General features: G+C 45.2%; 1 protein-coding gene across 12 annotated transcripts in view; it reads right to left on the bottom strand.

Annotated features, from left to right (window-relative positions):
• LOC125744386 (receptor-type tyrosine-protein phosphatase mu-like) overlaps window positions 1-20,834 on the bottom strand; it is a 200,150-nt gene that overhangs the window by 112,946 nt on the left and 66,370 nt on the right. For all 12 annotated transcript variants that reach the window (XM_049016138.1, XM_049016147.1, XM_049016183.1 and 9 more), the window contains exons 3-7: window positions 16,781-17,055; window positions 11,139-11,217; window positions 7,289-7,404; window positions 6,081-6,255; window positions 1,856-2,149 (exon numbers count right to left, since the gene is read on the bottom strand). In XM_049016138.1, coding sequence (XP_048872095.1) covers window positions 1,856-2,149; window positions 6,081-6,255; window positions 7,289-7,404; window positions 11,139-11,217; window positions 16,781-17,055 — 939 coding nt within the window. The remainder of the gene's footprint in view (window positions 1-1,855; window positions 2,150-6,080; window positions 6,256-7,288; window positions 7,405-11,138; window positions 11,218-16,780; window positions 17,056-20,834) is intronic.

Here is a 20,834-nt window from a genome sequence, read left to right as displayed (position 1 = left end):
GCCACAGGATGTGCGGGTCAGCAATAACATCTCTAAGACCATCACGCTGAGCACAGGGGCCCCACAAGGGTGTGCGCTCAGCCCGTTGCTTTTTTCCCTGCTGACCCAGGATTGTGCACCAACCTACAGCTCCAACCACGTTGTCAAGTTTGCGGATGATACAACCGTGGTGGACCTCATTACCAAGCATGACGAGGCCAACTACAGGAATGAGGTGAGTCAACTAGTCCAGTGGTGTAAAGACAACAATCTCTTCCTGAATGTGGGCAAGAGCAAACACATTGTGGTTGATTTCAGGAGAGGTCGTTCACAGCACCCCCTACTGACCATCGACGGTGCAGCTGTGGAGAGGGTGAGTAGCACCAAGTTCCTGGGGACGTACATCTCTGAGGGCCTCTCCTGGTCAGACAGCACCACATCACTGGCTAAAAAAGCTCAAACCCACCTCTACTTCCTACGCAAACTGAGGAGAGCACGAGTCCCACCCCCCATCATGTGCTCATTCTACCGAGGTACAATCGAGAGCGTCTTCACCAGCTGCATCTCTGTGTGGTACGGAGGCTGCACTGCCTCCTGTAAGAAGTTCCTGCAAAGCATAGTGGATGCAGCCAGCAAGATCATTGATGCCCCACTGCCTTCGCTGAAGGACATATTCCACCCGCATCAACCATAGAGCCATCAACATTGCTGACGACTCCTCTCACCCCTTACACTCCCTCCTTAACCTCCTGCCCTCAGGGAGAAGGTACCAGAACCTCCAGGCCCGCTCCACAAGACTGTCCAACAGCTTCATCCACCAAGCTATCAGCATGCTGAACTCTGTCCACTCCCACCCCCCTTGCCCCCTGCCCCTGAACAATAACTAGTCACTACCTACCAAGGAACTACCTGCCAACTGTCTGTATTACAAAGATGAGAGGAACAGCATTTCGATTCCCTTGTATGTTATGAACATATAAGGAAATGACAATAAAAGCCTATTTGATTTGATTTGATCCCTAATCAAAATACGGATGTTTTTGTATTTAAGACTATTTCTTAAGTAGTGTGCTTTTTACTTTTTTACTTTAAGTGTTACTCCTAAATGACAGCACTTGAAATTAAACCAAAAATATCATTACTATTGTGGGGAAACTGTATTGCACTACAGTACCACTAAATCCATTGTTTACATGTACAGGTATACTCTATAGGAAAACGCATAATAATTGAATTACCCTGCTAACAAACAATTCTGTTCCACCTGGCTGCTGCTTTTATTGATTTTAATAGTAAATTTTATGCAATAAAATATGCCTTGCCATTACAAGTACGGACATGCAACGCATAATGACGTTCTGTTCAACGGAACCACATATACGTCATGCCGTCGTTATTCACACATTGTTCACGTGTGTGGTGATGCTGATGCAAACAAACCTACTGCATGGACATTCATTTAGGTACAGTATAGCATGTACAATTATGTACAGTACATAATACTTGAAGAAGATAATAAATAACCGTTACTGGTTTCTGCATTTACTATACTGTACTTTTTAATTGTTATTTTAGAGTGTACTCTTTCTACTTATAAATGTTTGCTATAGAACAACATGCTGTGTTACGCATAGTAAGTACGTTACACATGGTCTGCTTTCTCCATTCATCACTCCATGATGTTCAGGCAACAACAAAATCACCTAATGACACATTTAAAAAAAAAAAAAAAAAACAATTCCTGTCATTAACAGATGACTGTAGTGTTTTAAAGTTTGTTTCCAACGAGTAATATGTTGAAATTTCAAGTTAGTGATGTGAGCTACAAATTGTTGGGTGATATTGCAGCGTGTGAGGCCTGGTGCTCGGAACCTACCAGCACACTTGGTTTTTGCACGAAGCGGCGGTCCCGGGGCTCCAGTGCCCCCATCCAGGGGCCGTGTCAGCAGGACGCTGATCTCGTACTCGGTGTCGGGGTCAAGGTGACCGATCTTGTGTGTGGTCTTGTCAACGGGCTGGTTGTCAATGAGACTTCCGGACACGGTGCGGTACTCCACCTCCCGCTCGATAATAGGGCCGTCCCCGTTGATAGAGTTGGCGTTCAGCTGGATCCACAGGTAGGTGGCGCCAACCCCTGTCAGTTGGGGGGGTGCGATGGGCACTGGGGGTTCTGAGAAGGGAAAAACATGTACAGGTACAAAGAAATGCTCTTCATGCTAGGCATGTATTTCTATGATATGTCATGCATTTATATTTCAGGGTAACTGTGATGACTAATGACTGATATGTGCACCATTTATTACTACTTTTGGGACAGTTAGTAGCTCAGTGGGTTGTGGATCTGTGCCGTTATTCAGAAGGTCATGGGTTTGAATCCCATAGCTAGCAGAATAATCATATCACCATTGGGCACATGAGCAAGGCCCCTAACCCCAGTTGCTCCAAGGATGCAGGCTGACCCAACTTGCACATTCTCTGTGGTTTTGGACAAAAGCACCAACTAAACAGATTAAATAAACAGAGTATGTTTTGGTAACTCTTTCGGGCATTTTGTTGGACACCTCTTGCGTGGTCTTTTACATGTTGTTGCTTTTTCTCCAGTTTTTATTTAGCCAATATCGTGGTGACAGGAAGTCTGTGCCGTCTAAGGCTGTACCATCTTTCCCGAGCAGTTCCAGCCATGCAGAAAGAGTTAACGATTCCATCGCGAACACCCAAGGGAAAATTTAGCTAAGTCGATATTTTATTTAAATGCAAAGCTATTTAACTGAATTGGGTCATTGTATAATCTGCGTGTGGAGACATTAAATTTGCTCATGGTGAAATTTAATCACTACAGATTTGTGATTAGCAAAGTCCATTAAACTACGCTCTTTATGCTATCCGACATCATGCAAGGTGGTCTGGTTCGCCTTAACATAGGTCTTACCGGTCGCCACCCAATAGTTTCTCATGGGTAAATTAACTACTAACATTTCTGCGGTTTCTTTGTCAAAAATTCTGGGGTTTATTTATCAGATGCTGAGTGCTAAACAGCGACGGTTAAACAAATTTAGCCCGGCGACCTTCGCTGATGCAAAATCACTTTGAAATTAACACCCCTTGTTTCCTGGGTCCTGCTGCAATTCTCCAGTGTCCCATTTAAAGCATCCCAGAGCACCAAGGTCTGCAGTCACTTCAGGAATGTGTGATTAATATTCTTCAGGGCTAGGAGTGCATTACATTCAAATGAAATGTACCGCTTCCCGTTGCAAATAAAAGAGGATCATTTCAATCGTTTATATGTATTTTTTTTCCCTCTCTCTTTTTTCTTCCTTTAACCTTTGAATTTTGTTTGTGAAATTGAATTCCACTGGGCTGCAGGGCAGAGATCAGGAGCTAAGCAGGCGACTGGGTCCAGTGTATGCAGCAGTTCCGGGCGACCGTGCTTTGACCAACCGCGCTCTGACTGATCGCGCTCACGCCGGCCCACTTCATGGTTCTTTTATGAACAGCTGACTCAGTTGCTCTGTTTGCTCTGTTACCACCCCCCCCCCCCCATGATCCCATGTACTATTACGCCCATTATCACACTGTTGTAAATAACTCACTGTACTTATGATATTATTTAATACATTTCGTCCTTACTACTTGTCTTAATTTCGTTCATTATCCTACACATTCTTTTCTCTCGTCATCTCTGTGGCCTTCAATCCACTGAAGCTCACCTCCTGATCAAAGGTAGACTGTCCACCCACTTACTGTACTTAAACGTCTCGTGCCCAAGGCCCTGCAAGCTTTTTTGTCTACGCCTCTTGAATCTCCTCCTTTTCTGCCTGACTTTATGAATTTATGCACCTGGCCCTTTTTCTGACTAACGGTGATTCATGATTTGTATTATTTTAAGAGAACGCTGCCGGTAAAACCGCTCTTATCTCTCCGAGGCCATGTGGCTAATTTTAGCCACCCGCTAAGAACCACTGCGCGCCATTCTTGACCTTAACTTAATTAATGAGGATACAGGCGATCTGAGCTGCTGAATGAATGCACTAAACACGTAGCTTGACCTTTATGGTCCTGTTCATCGAGTTTGTTTGCAAGAATGTCACACGAGAAAGCAGGGGGCAATGAGAACACAAGTGCCTTACATCACGGGAACAGCAGGCCAGCACTGCGCTATCGGTAGAACCTGCGATTGCTGGCAAAGTGGCATCTTACTGACATCCATGTGTATGAGTGGGTGAAAATTAATTAATAAAATGTATCATCTTTATAAAAATGACTGAATTCGGCATTGATAGGACCAGTCCTTTCATTCAACTAGTTTGGAGGTGATTCCTTGTGAACTGTGGTAACAGTGGTTATCAGCTACACTGCAACAAGCATAAAAATATCTGTACAAGAAGTGTAGAAAATAGATACAATTAACAGACTAAACGCAAATGGCCCAGGACCCAAATCAAGAATCATAACATTGTTGACTTAAAACATCCTGAAATCCACCTGGGCTTAACCTTATTTTAGACGCAATATTCTCCTCTTTTTTTATCAAGTAAACGTCCATCATCTCGATCTCCTTTTTCATGTGTAAATTAGCCATCCAAAGCTCCCCTGCTCCGTTGAATTCTGACATGGCAAATTTAAAATTTAAAGCAAAGTTAAACAGAGACGCCGCGATACTGACAGAGCATCTACAGACAAAGGGAACCAAAAGGAGATTCAGGAAGGAACCAAAAGGAGGTTCAGGAAGCTTGGCTTGGTGCCATGTCGCGCCTGTCCTTTTCTCAGATTGCAGTGGTACCCGAAAGTGACTGATAGATGTTTTCTCATCTCCTTGTGGTCACTGACCATAACAATTTTGGAACAAAGCCTGTCTGATTGGATCCCAGAACCAGCGAGCTCACAACTTGAACAAAGTCCTAACATTATCCCGTCAAGCCGATGCTAGAACAGGCAGAACTTCATTAGTGTTACGCTAACAACCTTGCTACTGACATAGTTGTTAAATCAGTCATCTATTAAGGGCTTAGGAAGACTGCCAGCGGCCTTCTCCTCTTTCTGTCAAGTCCTCCGCTCACAACTAAAACAGCACCTCCTTGAGGACGGGACATGTCACAGTCAGACCAGCTAACCACCTGCGGCATGAATGCTAAAACAGCAGTTTATCTTGGTTGGGATTTTTGCTTTCTGGACCTGAAATGCCCACCTCTGCTGCTCCATAATGGCGTCCTGCAGCGTGGGAGGAGTCACTATGGCGTAAAAAGCAGGGCCCTGGAGGATGTGAATGATACATCCCACCAATGATTTTTCAGAAGGACAGAGGTCAGTGCTGTTAACCTTACAGGCATGCAACCGGGCACCTAAACGGGTCTTTTTTGGGTTTTCTGTCACTGTCTGCACAGTTGACAGGATAAGTCCCACAAACCAAAATAAACAGCTAATGGGTAAAGTCAAAAGATCATAGCTAGCTAGCTGTTCAGCAAAACATGCTGCTTCAGCATTTCTTAAATAAGCAATGTGTTTATTTAAAATTTACTGTAGTGACTGTTTGAAGTCAACGAGGACCCCATGCAAATATGTGGTATATTGGATCATAGTCCCACTGCAGACACTGCCAGTGGGAATTATACCCATGTTATGGGCCTGAAAGTGTTAATGCCCGCAGGCAGGTGAGAGCCAGGTACATTACTGTGACTGACAGGCTTCTATCGGCCAAGACGGGATTAAACCTATCAATCACACTAAGATGTACAGTAAATGTAATTTGTAGCACACTTGGGGAACGGAAAAACAGAAATATGGCAGACCCCCCCCCCCCCCCCCCCAGAAATAGCTTGGGCCCCAGAGGTCACAGGAAGCAAAACCCGGCTTCTCCAAATTTGGACTCCAATACCCACATTCATGTGACCTGGGACTGGTGGATGCCATTTTAAATCCATGTTACAGGGGTGATTTAAAATTTAACTAATATCTCAAAAATATTGAAACTTTTTTTTTTTTTTGCAAAAGAGAAAGAAGCCTGATATGACCTAAGACATATAAACATAGAAAACAGAAGTCGATTTTGTGCAGAATCTGTGTCAAAGACGACCCATCGGGACTCCTGGAAACCCCCCACTTACGTTTAACGGTTAGGTCCGCATACGTGGACACCCCAACTCCTTTGTCAGAATGGACTATGCAGCGGTATCGTCCCGAGTCACCCTTGGTGGTGTTCTCCACGTCGAAGGTTGCAATGAACCGTCTGTCGTTCACAGGTCGCGTGGATCTGCGCGGGGCCTCCCGTCCTCCGATGCCCTGTTGAGGGGGGGTTTGAAAAAGCAGGTCACGATGTCATTCACCTGGGTTGCCAACTCTCACGCGTCTGCCGAGAAACTCGCGATTTCAGACTCTCAAGAAATCTTACGGCAAATCTGTATTATTTCATCATAGACCTAAAATTAGCTACATCGAAATCATAAATACGTCTGCACGTGCAATTGAAAATCTCACTCCAGGCAGCTGACCAATGTTGGCAACCCTACACTCACCTGTGCCATTTCTTGCAATAATAAACTGCCCGGGGGCTTTCCAAAACTCACGCTCTGTGGGTGCTCTACGCTACCTTTACGCTAAGCAACAATCTGGAATATTCTTATCACCAGGAAAACAAACAGATGTAGGCGGAGAATCAGTAATGAGCGGTCATCCTTTAAAGGTTACAATTAGATGGAGAAAATAGATGAGTAAAGGATGTATGCCTCAATAAAGCAAACTCTAACTATGGAATATACACATCTGTGTCTGTCATCTTTGCTCGCTGCATGTTTACTGCGGAGTTACTGCATTCATGCGTCTCACTGCATTGCGCCAGTGGAATAGGGGGTACAGTACATATTCATGCTCTCTTGTCCAAAGGCCAGCAATTCCCCACAACTGCATTTGGTAGTTAAGAATATTTCTTCCTTACTGACATCGAGAATGTTGCGTAATGTTTATGTTCCATCTCCTCTGGCTAATGGAAAAATGTCGGCGGGGGTGAGGAGCTGTCTGGTCACACCGGACACCAGCAGCAGCCCGAGCAAAGGCTTCCGTAGATGGAAAGGCCTGTCCTATCGTTTCTTCTCCCAACGCAGGTTCTGAACCAATGTTTACACCAGAGACAGGCATCTCACATAAAATGACTATCTTACAAAATTCAGCCCCCCCCCCCCATTCAACATTATTTACAGTACCATCACTGACCCGCTCAATTGCCATATATTGTCATAAATAAGGGTGGAAAGTCCTGTATAAACCGTGACGTCATGCTTGCACTGGCCACCAGGGCTCAGGAGACAGAGGGACTCACCTGCAGCCAGATGCTGTAGATGTCCACAGGCCGCCCGCTGAAGGTGCACTGGAAGGTGGCTGTCTGCCTGGCGTTCACCTCCACACCCTTGATGTGCAGGAAGTGTGGCGTTTTCACTGCAGGCCCACAGGAAATGAGACAAGTCGTCACATCGACAAGAGCTTCATCAGTGACTCTACTTAAAGTGACAACAAGATCCAGAATTCCCCCACATTCATACCAAGACTCATTCAAAGGACGATGACCATCCCACTGACATGCAATGAGCCACAGTCCTTAAATTATTGAATTCCAACACCTAAATTTGCACTCCACTTGACACATGAAAGTTTGTCATCCAGGCCCTGGGTCAGGCCATTTACCCAATGCCCCTGGAGCTTGGGGGGGGGGGGGGGGGGCTTACTCAAGGACCACGTGGTTATTTTAGCCAGCCACCTTCTGTTTACAGGCGCGCTGGGCCACATCGCTCCCCCAGCAATTAAAATGCAAACTCAAAGCAATATATGCTTACTTTAAAAAAATCAGCTAAAAAACAAAATGTTGTGGTACTTTTTAAACACAGCGACAGGAATAACAAGACATATCAACAAAGGACCAGCAGGACACACTGTGTTGCTACACTATGTTTCGATATTATGCTACCTTGCTATGTTACACTGTGCTAAGTGGCTGCCCCACTACCGGTCTCTCCAGAATGGAAGCAGAAGTGAAGCCAGGCATGAATCTAGGTCGATCTGCATTTTTAATAGAAGGTGCGACGGCTGCTTGGGATCAACGTCCGTGCTAATCGAATTATGGGAAGCGTGTTTTAATTAGTTTCCGAGTCTCCTGCAGAAAAAGGAGGCTGCCGTGACCTTGATTCAGATACCCGAGGTAAACTTAGGACATTCCAGCACCGTGTCCTGAGCCTGATCCATTCTGGCCTGTATTAAATGTAACTCATCATTTCAGAATGAAACTGAATCCAATCTCACGTCCAGCGTTGGAAATTAAGCTCACCCACTAGCCTGAGGCGAATAATTCAGATGAAGGACGAGCACGAAAAACTGAACCCTAGCCCACCGGCTAGTAAAAACAAAAATTCTTGTTGGACTACATTTTTACTGAGCTAACTAAATTCTCAAGTTCCACCCGTGTTCTTGTCCAATAGACTGTAAAATAAGGCTCTTCTACATTCATTTTGCATAAAGTGATGCTAGTTGCTTATTGTTGATGTGTAGAAAGTGTGATTCCCCGGTTCTGCCTGTTAGCGCGGTATTGATTTATCTCTATTGCGTGCTACATGTTTCCCTGGATATTCTGTGTGTTGGGTTCATGCTAAGAGGACCCATCTAGCGTGATAGCTCGCGGGCCTGAACACTAGGCGGGCTTTCCAAAGCCCATTTCGATCCGATGCCTGGCCACAACCCTGACCACTCTTCTCCAACAAAAGCCTCGGTCTGAAAAGACCATTTCTGGTGAACTTTCCCATGTAAGAAGAGGCTATGAATCTTTCGTAAAACAGGATAGCAGAGGGAGGGAGGGAGTGGGGGAGAGAGAGAGAGAATGAGAGAGGAATGAGGATATGATTTAGGCTGGTGTGCCATAGTGGAGCAGGGGAGCCATAAAACAAGTTATCCTGCTCGTTACTGCCACTGGGGGGGGGGGGGGGCATCAGTCTTCCCTCACGGTTGTACGTCTCCTCACCTTCTGCTCCCCGTCTGCATTAAACGCCCAGAATAAATGAGGCAACAGAGGCAGAGCGGAGGCCAGTATCAGAGAAGCAAGAGGGGGTGGTGGCATAACCACACAGGTGCATCATGGGAGCCTGCTCCTAACATAAACCGTCAGGGTGTTTGAAATTTCTTTCATATCTATACAATTATAGCAAACAATCATTATTATATATTACAGCAAATTAGTCACTGAGTTAAGTTTAATATGTACTTCAGCGATACATTTTATTATAACTGAAAGGAAAATTAATCAAGGAGAGAGTTAATATTATGCAAGCTTCTGCTATACTCTTACAAACTATGATGGGAAGAAATTATACACAACTATTTTAAATAATGGTAATTACCTTTAAAGCTGGACACTAACAGTAATCAAACAAGGCAATTAAATATTGTATAACATTCAATTTTAAAATCCAGTATTTATACAGTTTTAATTATTCTTATGTTGTATAACGTATACTAAGACTTTATATTGTTTTCAAATTTATTCCGCTGAACTACTTTTAATTAACTTACAAGAATGTAAACCAATCTATAATTAAGATGGGGCCACTGTTGTGCTTATGCTAATATTCTGCTCAGGTGGGAATGAGAGATCAGATCTACAGCAAATCTCAAAGGCTGAGCCACAGATGTGGAATTTTTGTGAGAAAAACTGCATTTACGAAATATAAATTTAAATAAACAATGAGAAGGTTGCCTGCGTTGGACTGGCATCCCTTTCAGTGGGCCCTGTGCTACCTGGGACAGGCTCCCTGCCCTCTGCCGACCAGAATCAGCAGTTTGAAGATGGATATATAATCGTAAGGGAGAATATTGCATGTACAGTACAGACGTTCCTCTACTTACGAATGAGATACGTTCCAAACGGTCGTTCCTAACTTGAAATGTTCACCAGTCGTTATTCAGCATCATTTTAAGGGTATGTGCCAGTACAAAGAACTAGGATGCTGGGAGTACGCAGGTTACGCTGCTGCGCGGAGGGAGTAGCGACCGGAAGTCGCACTAGGCGGATTAGTGAGCAGAAAATAAAATTGATGTTGCAGACAGGAATCGGGAGCACAAGGAACACAACTTGGACTTACAGTCCTCTTAGTTCGTATGTCTGAAAGTTCGTAAGTTGAAAGTTCGTAAGTAGAGGAGCGTTAGTACTATTACCAGCCTTACTGAAACCATCCAGAGTTAAAATGTATGAGGTTTTATTATTTTATTTGTGTGTACATGGTTTATTCTGGAGGAAACAGTTAGACCGTATAGGACTAACCTGAAATGATCACATGTAAATGGTTTCTCCGCCCATGACTGACGAGTTTACAGAGTAATGAAGCAGATGTGACATGCGGACGTCCTGCTGAATGTGATATTCATGTTCACCTTCAGTTGGCCACAGGGTGACTGCAAAACGGCGTTGATCTAGCATCTATCATCTCATGGTGCTTCTTCCTCAACTCATTATTATTGTTATTGTTGCAGTTAGTATAATAATAATAATAATAATAATAATTATTATTATTATTATTATTATTATGGGATTCCGGGGCAGATTTCATCTGGCATTTTATGTAGTGATCCTTCAGTGTGGGACACAGCAGAAGGACTCAGGGACGGACAGGACAGGATGGGACAGGACAGGATGGGACAGGACAGGATGGGACAGGACAGGATGGGACAGGACTGGATGGGACAGGACAGGATGGGACAGGACAGGACAGAATGGGACAGGACAGGATGGGACAGGACAGGATGGGACGGGACAGGATGGGACAGGATGGGACAGGACAGGACAGGATGGGACAGGACAGGATGGGACAGGACAGGATGGGACAGGACAGGACAGAATGGGACAGGACAGGATGGGACAGGACAGGATGGGACGGGACAGGATGGGACAGGATGGGACAGGACAGGACAGGATGGGACAGGACAGGATGGGACAGGACAGGATGGGACAGGACAGGATGGGACAGGACAGGATGGGACAGGACAGGATGGGACAGGACAGGACAGAATGGGACAGGACAGGATGGGACAGGACAGAATGGGACAGGACAGGACAGGACAGGACAGGATGGGACAGGACAGGACAGGACAGGACAGGACAGGACAGGATGGGACAGGTGGGTGTGACTTACTGCACTGGTGTCCCTGGAGGCGGATGTCCTTAATCGCCAGCAGTCCCCGCTGTCCTGAGGTCACGACTTCGAACACAATCTGGGGAGGGACAGAGAGGCGTCAGGGAAGTAAAGGCGGAGAGGCATGTCCTCAAATTGGGTGTCTCTTTCGGATTACCCATTCAAGTTAAACAGCCATGGATCAGGGTTCGAATGAGGAAGGGGAACTGCTACGTTACAGTATCAGCTGGGGCGGCATCGCGTTTCATGCTGGTAAAACCACAGACTGCTACAAAACCACAAAATTCCAGGCACATCTAGACATAGTTATCAACATCGTCATTGGCTTTTAAATTAAGACAAGGACACTTGACACTGCAAACAAAACTGTAGCTCATGTCATCAAAACAAAGACACAAGGACATAAACAAATTAGTAGCGGCATTATTATTAACTACAGTTTCAATGAGTTAATTGGATCAACAGAAGCACCATTTTCTTATTTTGATAAATTATTCATAAGAATTTTAGATATGTTTTCATTGAAAATGATCTCCATGATATATTTGTTGTAGAAAGAAATTTAGTGTAATTATTCTTTAAAAATAATGATATTATTTAAACTCCCTGACTCGTTAGGCGAATCTGACACGGACTTTCCCAGGAATCACGGAGCCCGTTTGTCTGCCTCAACTATCAGGCAGCCGGCTGTTATTCTGCGGGGGTCTGTCTCCCACCCAGGCTGCTGTTAGTGGAGCGCATACTGTGTTCAGGCTTCACAGCAGGAAGTGTGGCAGCCGCAGGTTAGCTACAGAAGACAATGAATTTGCTGCAGTTACAGTGGGTCATCTGCCTGGGGGCCATGGAGCTATGGTTACGGAGGAAGGGCGAGACCGAAAACAAGAAAAACCAACAAATATCCACGTTCTTCTCTTTCTATGACATTGGGTCACTGCCCAAAAACAGCCAGCTGAGGATTCTCAAGGCAAACACTTGTTGATGGACCCAGATGAAGAACAAATTTCCAAAACTCTCTCAGTTCAATTTCTGTGGAGTTCAGGGAATTTCACAAAAGTTGGTTTACCTGAGGATTGAGTGAGTTTTGGTGCCAAATACTGCAACATATGATGAGGAAGCCTGACCTAATGCCATAATAAGGGTGTTCTGGAAATTCCTTCTACAAATATCGATGCAATTACAAACATATACATTCAGTCCAGGCTAACTATGAAGGGTATATGCGAAATGTGAAATATGCATCCATGTGAAATGTGATTCGACCATTTGGCTCCTCCCTCATACATCACTTCCTGTTCACGCTTGCTCGTTGAAGTGCCCTCCATAGACATTTGTGGCTTGCTCATTCTGCCGGTCTTCCACAGAGTGGCCCTCGTCGTTAAAACTGTGGAGGGCGGGCGCACTGTTGCACGGAGACGCCTTAATTAGAGCATTGAGCTACGTGCTCAGAATCGCTCATTTCAAAAAGAGAGAAAAGAAAACAAACGCAGTGGGCGCTAATTGCCGTTTCTGTGCCGATCCTGGAAAACGGGTGGCATGACACCGAGGCGGTTTCCGGTACTGGCTGTTGGGCCGAGTCCAGCAACTGCAGCCTCCGCTCTAATTTGCCCGCCATCGCTGACAGATTTTAGTTTCAGTTTTTTTTCCCCTCGAACTTCCATTTCATTCTGAGCATCTTCGACGCAGCTGGTCTGACAAGGGAAAGGATGCATTAAGAGGAGGGGTCTTTTTTTTTACCTTCTCCTCCTTGACCCCTATATGAGAGGCCGATATCGCTCTTAGACAGGCTTCCTGCCCATGTGTCTTTCTTAGCGCTGACCTCACAGAACAGCGACCTGTGCGGGGAGCCCCTTGTGCTGATTGTAACCCGAAAGAAACATGAGGGATAGTAAAGGGGGGCCATGCAGCTGTGTGATGGGCGAATACAGGGGCGGAGCCACAGCTACACTGGCCCCAACTAAAATCTGATTGGTCCCTGGTGTGCCCCATCCCCTGTTACTCAATGATTCAAAGAATAATGATGAGGTTGGCCCCTCTGTATGAATTATGGTCCATCTTAACCTCCTTGCCTGATATCCCAGAATCACCTCTGCACAGCAGGTATGATATACCTTCACTAGCCACTTTATTAGGTACACCTCGATAATACTGGGTTGGCACTTTGATGATGCCAATCTCTCGTTCCACCACATCCCATATGTGCTCTGTTGGATTGAGATCTGATGACTGTGATGACAGTCTGATGACAGTCAACATTTTTCCAATCTTTCGCCATCGAGTATTGGTGACCCTGTGCCCACTGTGGCCTCAGATTCCTTTTTCAGCTGATAGAAGTGGCACCTGGTGTGATCTTCTGCTGCTGTAGCCCGTCTGCTTCAAGGTTCGACGTCTGCAAGAAGAACGATCTTCTGCATACCATGGTTGTAACAAATGGCTATTTGTTAATTTTACTTTCTATCAGCTTGAACCAGTCTGGCCTCTGCCATCAACAGGGCATTTTCGCCCAGAGAACTGATGCTGACTGGATGTTGTTTGTTTTTCAGACCGTTCTCTGTAAACCCCAGAGATGGTTGTGCATGAAAAATCCCAGTAGATCAGCAGTTTCATAAATGCTCGTTCCAGCATGTCTGACACCAACAACTAGGCCAAAGTCACTTAGATCACCTTTCTTCCACAATTTGGCGTTTCATGTGAACATTGGCCTGTATCTGCATGATTTTGTACAATGTGCTGCAGACATGTGATTGGCTGATCAAATATTTGCTTCAATGAGCACTGGAACAGGTATACCTAATAAAGTGGCCAGCAAGAGTATAATAAATGAAAATACTCCTCAGCAACCCAAAACATGACCAGTGTCTGAGTAACACAATCTTCGATGCAAACGACGGCCACCATAAGAATAGCTAAGGTGTCATGGCCAGCTGATTCATCCACAAAGTATGGAAAATGACGGCGTTTCAAATTGCACAGTAGAACCAAAGTTTCGTAGGTGTCCTTTTCTCCAGTTCCAGACAAAGTGAGAGAGAGAGAAAGAGAGAGAGAAAGAGAGAGAGAGAGAGAGAGAGAGAGAGAAAGAGAGAGAGAGAGAGAGAGAGAGAGAGAAAAGAGAGAGAAAGTACCCTGTAATTACAAAATAAAAGACAAGCTAATCTCTAACTGCCAGGTGGTTTAATTTTGACAAACACTAAGAATACAGAGCAATTACAGGCACCTATAATTAGTTCTATACAGCTAATTAGATGTAGTTTTGAAGATATGGCTTCTATTGTTAATCGCAGAGATGTTAAAAGTCACCAGTGCTGCCTTGGAAAATTATCCCCGGAGCAACAGCACTAAGTGGGCCGTCGAGGCAGATTTAAGCCTCTGGTTTCCGTGGTCTTCTGGGAGTTTGACGTGCATATGTGCCGTTAGTGTATGGGGGGAGGGGGGATGTCTGTCAGTCAAACTGGCAGCTGGAGCAAAAGGCAGGAGGTGGATATTGAGAAGCCTCTGTAAGCTCCATCTTACAGAGATCACATGGACATCCGCACGCTGGGAAATTAATGCTGCGTTAAATTAGTTAAAATGTTTTTTTTTCCACAACGTAGCCTAGTGACATCAGCCAGGTAGCTCCTCCCAGCCTAATATTAGGATTATTTAGCGGACTAATAACTCTGGACTCATAACTCAGTATCTAAATCTATTTATTTACTGTACGGTTCAGAAGCACGTAAAATGCATTTACAGAGTGCCTCTCGCAGACAGATTCAAGGGTCGTAAAAAAGAAAACATTAAAACAGACACAGCAAACAAAAGATAAAAAATATAAACACTCCAATGGACAGTAAATGAAAGAACAACAGAAATAGCATCGGCTAGACTAAACAAACACATCTTCAGCAGCTGTTTGAAAGCGTAGTCTGCTTCCGGGCCAAACATCTGTACCAAATTAGCGCCTTTTCCCACCAATCAGGAGCTCAATATTTATATTTTATCTATTGCTTCTCGTTTGTACTACAACCAATGAGAACAATATTTCACCTCAACGTAGGACTGCTGCGACGTCGAAATTTTAAATCGATGCATCGTTTGCAAATATTATTTTAATGAAATGACCGGCTGTAGAAAAATTTCTAAAATGCTTCTATGCATTATAAGATTTTTTTTATATCACTGTAAGTATGGGAATTGTTCAAATTATCACAAAACAAAAAGGTGGTTTGTATACTGTGCAAAGTTCGGCGGCATACCACAGTGCCACCAGGGCTATGCACGAGAAAAACATATATAGGTACTACTCTGGATGATGGGCAGCCAGAACAGGCAAAGCTACCTTAAATGTTGTCTATTCATGTCTATTAAATTTCCATTAGTATGGAGAGCGTTTTAATATCTTGTGTCCTTGTAGCTGCTAAATACACTCATTATTAAAGCCATAATGCTTTCTGCCTGCTACCTTAGAGTTTTCATTGAATAAGTATTTGACAAAATGTTTAGGATAAAATCGGTGTGTGTGTGTGTTTGTGCATGTTGGGGCGAGTGTTGTTATTGTAAACTAAAACTGAAAGGAAAACACACAGGAAGTTAAAAAAAATAACTGAAATAAAAATGAAAATTATATTTACTACAAAAAGGGTCGGACTTTAATCTGCGAAAAGCACTGCCACGACACCTACGTCGTTTTACCTAGTTTAACCACAATATCTCCTCTTTTAAAAGATGCCATGGCGCTGAGCTGAGCCTTTCTCCATAACAGCTTATTCTGCTCATTGCTTCCACGATTTACCAAGACAGTGGGACATGGCGTGCTCCGTTAACCGAGTCTAATAAGCGTAAGGACATGCCGAATTTATACAGATTACTAACTTCTGTGCATCACAATATGTATCTCATTAATATATTATTAAAAGCATTCTAGTAATCTGCTTATCGAATTGTGGGCATAAGTAACGTAGAGTGCTGAAAAGCAGAAGTCTGTTATCTAAAGCCCTGCAATGGCGTACAGTTTGTTGTCAAAAATAATAATTTAAATGAAATAGTCAGTGTGATTTTCTGGAGCAAAATTAATTGTTTTAATTCATTGACCAATTGGTAAAACAGATCAGTAGAAAACTCATTAGTCATTAGTGGCAGTCCTACCTCAATGCATCATATATCTGAAGCTGACAATAGGTACTCTGGCTCTTAGGTGACAGGAATGGTCTCTCAATGGTCCCAGTATGATTACATATGTAACCTGTGACTTATGTAGAATGAATTTAGTTCTTTTCATGAAAGCAATAAACCAAAAATAACCAAAAAAGTAGTATGTGGGTGTCACTTCTTTCGGTCTGTTTTTGAGTGTATCAGCCACAGGCATGATTAAAAAACAATGTAAGAGGCATACAGCCCAATCCCAGCATATTGTGATGATTGGGGGGACATCAAGGTGATGGACGGCTAATCGTCAGTCTTTGAAACAGGGAGTCAATGAGAAACCTCCGTTTTCACAGAGTGAGGCCATAAAAACACACCCACATTTGACCACACCCACATTTGGCCACACCCACATTTGACCATGCCCACATTTGACCATGCCCAGATGTGGTCAACTGCCAGAAAGGGTGATCACAAGCAATGCATGCGTATCCCTCAGAGGAAAACTGCTCCAGACCCGGTCTTACCTGGTAAAAGTTTGGCCAGAAGATGCTGATGGCCAGCTCGAGCGGGCTCCAGCCAGGCGCCGTGGGCACGGAGGTGTTCCATACCGGGATCCCCAGTGGGCTGCTGTTCTCCTTCACGTAGATGCTGAGCTGCCCGGGGCTGGTGGCATCCAGGCCCGACACGTAGTACTGAAGCAAGACACAGTGTGTGTCGTTCTCCTTCAGCTGGGGCATGAAGAGCTGTGCCTTCTGGCCTGCAAAACGACCTGTGCTGTTCACCATCATGAAGGCCGCACCTGGGGGGAGCAAGTTGGGGGGGGGGATGTTAGCTGGTGGTCCTCAACCGGCTTGGCCTCAGGACTCACATTTTCCCTTGGTCATTAAGTCAAAACCCAGAGTTTTAAAAACATCTGAACCAAGAACAAAAAAAAAGGAAAAGTTTGACATTAAAATCAAATTTCAAAATGAATACTTTTACTGTAACCAGACGCTCCACAAACTCATCAAAATGGCCACGCACAACCCACACTGGGGTCACAAGGCACCAGTTCTAATGAACCCTCTTGGAGCTGGAAGCCAGACTAGGGTCGACATTTACGCCTCTCTGCACTTGTGGTACCACATTTGCACTGTGTACTTTCCGCTGGATCATCCAGCCAGCCTCGAGATCTACGTGTGTGCAGGGAACCAAGCAAACAGCGGTAACAGCATGCAAGGGGTTGGCTAGAAGACCATTTTGAACTTCAATGGTGTTTCCTTATACCAGCTGGGTTGTGGGTTTGATTCCCCCTACCCTCCATGTGCTACCATGTTGTGCCCTCCTACAGTTAGGTTAATTGGTGTTTTCTAAGTCACCCATTAAGCGTGCACCCGGCGATGGACTGGCATGCCATCCGGGTATGAACTCCAGCCTTGTGTTGCCTGGGATTGGCTCCAGGCCCCCTGCAGCTCCAACAAGGGTCAGCAGTTGGAAGACAGATAGCCTTTATAATCTTCACATTTTTAAATATTTATTCATACTTATATTACAGTATATAATAAATCTACATTTTAAGCAGCCCTCCACTTCGGAGACAGTCACACACACACACACACTTCTTCAGCCTCCTCTACACAAAGCAGATAAATGAGGCTGCACACTAACATGCCTGATCATAACACACACGATGCAGCGCTTCACACGCTAAGAAGCCCCCGGGTTACCAACAATGACTGGGGAGGAACAGACAAAAATAAGTAAACAGGTCTAATGAACAACCCCCACGAGCAGCGTGAGCGAGCACCGACATGCCGGCCCGGAGGCGGCAGTCCGAGGACGTTCAGTCGACAGCTGCGAGGGCCACAAGCGATCAGGCCCATCAGCGAGCTGCCGAGTGCAGGGAGCGAAACCCACCCCATACATGCTCACAGCTTCTGCTTCCATACTGGGCCTCTTTTTTAAAGCTAAAATAGTTTCTGAGCAAAAACAACTGTCCATCAATGAGGGCTGTGTGTGGCTCAGTGGGTTACAACTCTGTGCGAGTAACTGGAAGGTTGCCACTTCGAATCCTGGAGCCAGCAGGCTGAAGCTGCGGTTGGGCCCCTGAGCGGGACCCTTAACCCCCAGCTCCGGGGGCGCTGCACGCTGTCTTACCCTGTGCTGTGACCCCCCAAGCTTGCTCTGACTGGTCTGCGTGTCTCATGGAAAGCGGGATGGGGTAGATGAAAAGAAAATTTCCCCACTGGGATCAATTAAATATCATTCAATTCATGACCTTTCATTCAGCGCAGGGCTGCATGAGCCTGGATCCCATTATAGGGAGAACACATCACATGACCACAGACACCCTGGATAAGATGCCATCGCAGAGCACATACACACACAATCACACAGGGGCTGCTTACAGTGAAAAAACATACAAGCCTCATGTGTAAGGAACCAGGGGCAGGAAACAAACCAACAACAATGGAGGCACTAGCTTGAATTTAGACACGGGACATTAAATTAGTGTAGAGATTCTCTGCAAAGCTACTCTTAATACTACAGCTTCCAAATATTATTTGATCGGATCATAAATTCGTGGAACAAGCAGAGAAATAGCAATATTACATACAACAGTGCAGAGGAATTAAGAGACTTGGAGACCGAGGATTTCAGCACCAAAAAATGAAATAAAATACTGAGGCCAGCTTTAATACGGAATATTCTGATTGTTAAAAACTTCTCAATGGTTTGTGTAACTATGCCCAAATCTGACGTGCTTTTCAGGATCGTTACAGACTGTGTGTTTAAGGACTGTGGCTTCAGCATATTAAAGCCACATCCTCGTTTGCCACAACAGGCAGTGGGAAGCTGTTCAGACGGGACGTCTCAGGGCCCAGCGGAACACCAGGCCCCTCTATCTATCCTCCATTAAAACCAGCTCCCTTTTTATTTTTATTGTAAACGTGGAAAAAATCTCATCGCACACATGTACAGTGCATGACCCACAGAACTTAAAAAGTATTTTTAAAAGGTAAAAGAGCATTAAAAATCATCACTAACTGAGTTAGTCACTGTCTCCGTGCCTGCGACACCCCGAGCCCCCCACTGACCCCCGCAGAGCGTGTTATTCGCCCCTCCCCCATTTCTATCCTGAGTGTGGCTAAAAACCAGGCCCTCACACAGTAGTAACAAATCTGTAAAGTTAGACGATGAAGAAATCATTCCTTCTTCGATCCTATTGGTTCTCTGCAATCGCAGGTATTGACCAATCGACGCGCAGTAGCGGAAGCAGCCTCGGCAAGGCGTGGGTGCCGTGATGCTTTTGCGGAGCAGCAGTGCAGGGGGCTGCCAGCCTGTGCAGGCGCTAATGGGCCTGTGATAAATGGTCCGTTCTCAGCTCGGATCATAGACCCTGGCAAACAAGCCGAGTAGCTTTATTTTCCACTAAAGTGACATCGCGCGGTCTCCTCCCGGCACCTCCCACCCTGATGGTTCCAAGGCTGCCCTGCACCTCCTCTGACCCGCACAGCCAGCTGCTAACATACCCTGCATTCCGGCTAGCGGCTCGCTCATCCCCGTTAGACTCAGGCGCTGCTCGCTAATCTGATCATCCAGAATAATAACAATGCTGTTGAACAGCCACCCCAGGATCGATTTAGAGGGTGGATTGCACACATGGGAGGGGCCAGGACCTCTAACACGCTCCACAATGCCGCGTCCATCTAGCTAACATCGCCCCTCCAGAGTTTGTGGAATCTTTTTATTATGATCCTTCTCTTCCTTCCAGACCAGTGTTTCTTCACCCAGTCCTCAGGGATCCCCAGACAGTCCAAATTTTTGCTCCCTGAGAGCTGCAAAGGAGCAAAATTATGGGATGTCTGAGGTTCCCCAAGGACTGGGCTGGGAAACGCCGTTCTAGACATCAATATAGTCCCTTCTAGATCTGTAGTTGTTCACCAGTTATGGGCAGCAGGGGCGGGTAGCAGCCCAATACACTGGTTGATAACCGGAAGGTTGAATGTTCTTACTGGTATCCTCAAGAAAGGTCCTTAACATTAATACCAGGTATAATGCATTATGTTACAAAACTACTAATCAAACTATATTTTTTTTAAAAAGCTGGTCTTTCATTTAGTGTCTGAATCAAGATGCCTCCTCTTATTTTGTTTCTTAATGAATAAAATGATAATATAAAAAAATGGCCATCCCATCCAGGGCGCCCCCCGCTGGCTAAGACAAGCTCCAGCCTCATTGTGGCCCACGTCGGATCAAGCTATAGGAGCATGTGGAACAGAGCACCCGGTCATTCAATATGAAACCCCCCACAGATCATTAATTTCCCCCATTCTCTTATGAAGAGCTGCAGGACTGCGGTGACGTCGAGGGTACTTAACAACATACACCCAGTAGGGGGCACCCTGGGGGCCATCCTAAATGCAGGATCACGTCCTGCTCCTCAGCGGTCCCCCTCAAAGCATCAATTCAAGAACCTTATGAACGTGTCTGTGAATCAAGTCACGGGTACTGTAACAGTGATTAACACAGCACTGAAGCGCGTTGCTGGACAAAACAACCAGGCTGTAGAGTGCCGCTCTATAACCGTTACGGCCT

This window comes from Brienomyrus brachyistius, chromosome 1 (assembly GCF_023856365.1).
Source record: "Brienomyrus brachyistius isolate T26 chromosome 1, BBRACH_0.4, whole genome shotgun sequence".
In the NCBI taxonomy this organism is placed as follows: Eukaryota; Metazoa; Chordata; class Actinopteri; order Osteoglossiformes; family Mormyridae; genus Brienomyrus; species Brienomyrus brachyistius.
Note: the sequence above shows the minus strand (reverse complement) of the source record. Positions and strands in the feature narration are given on the sequence as shown.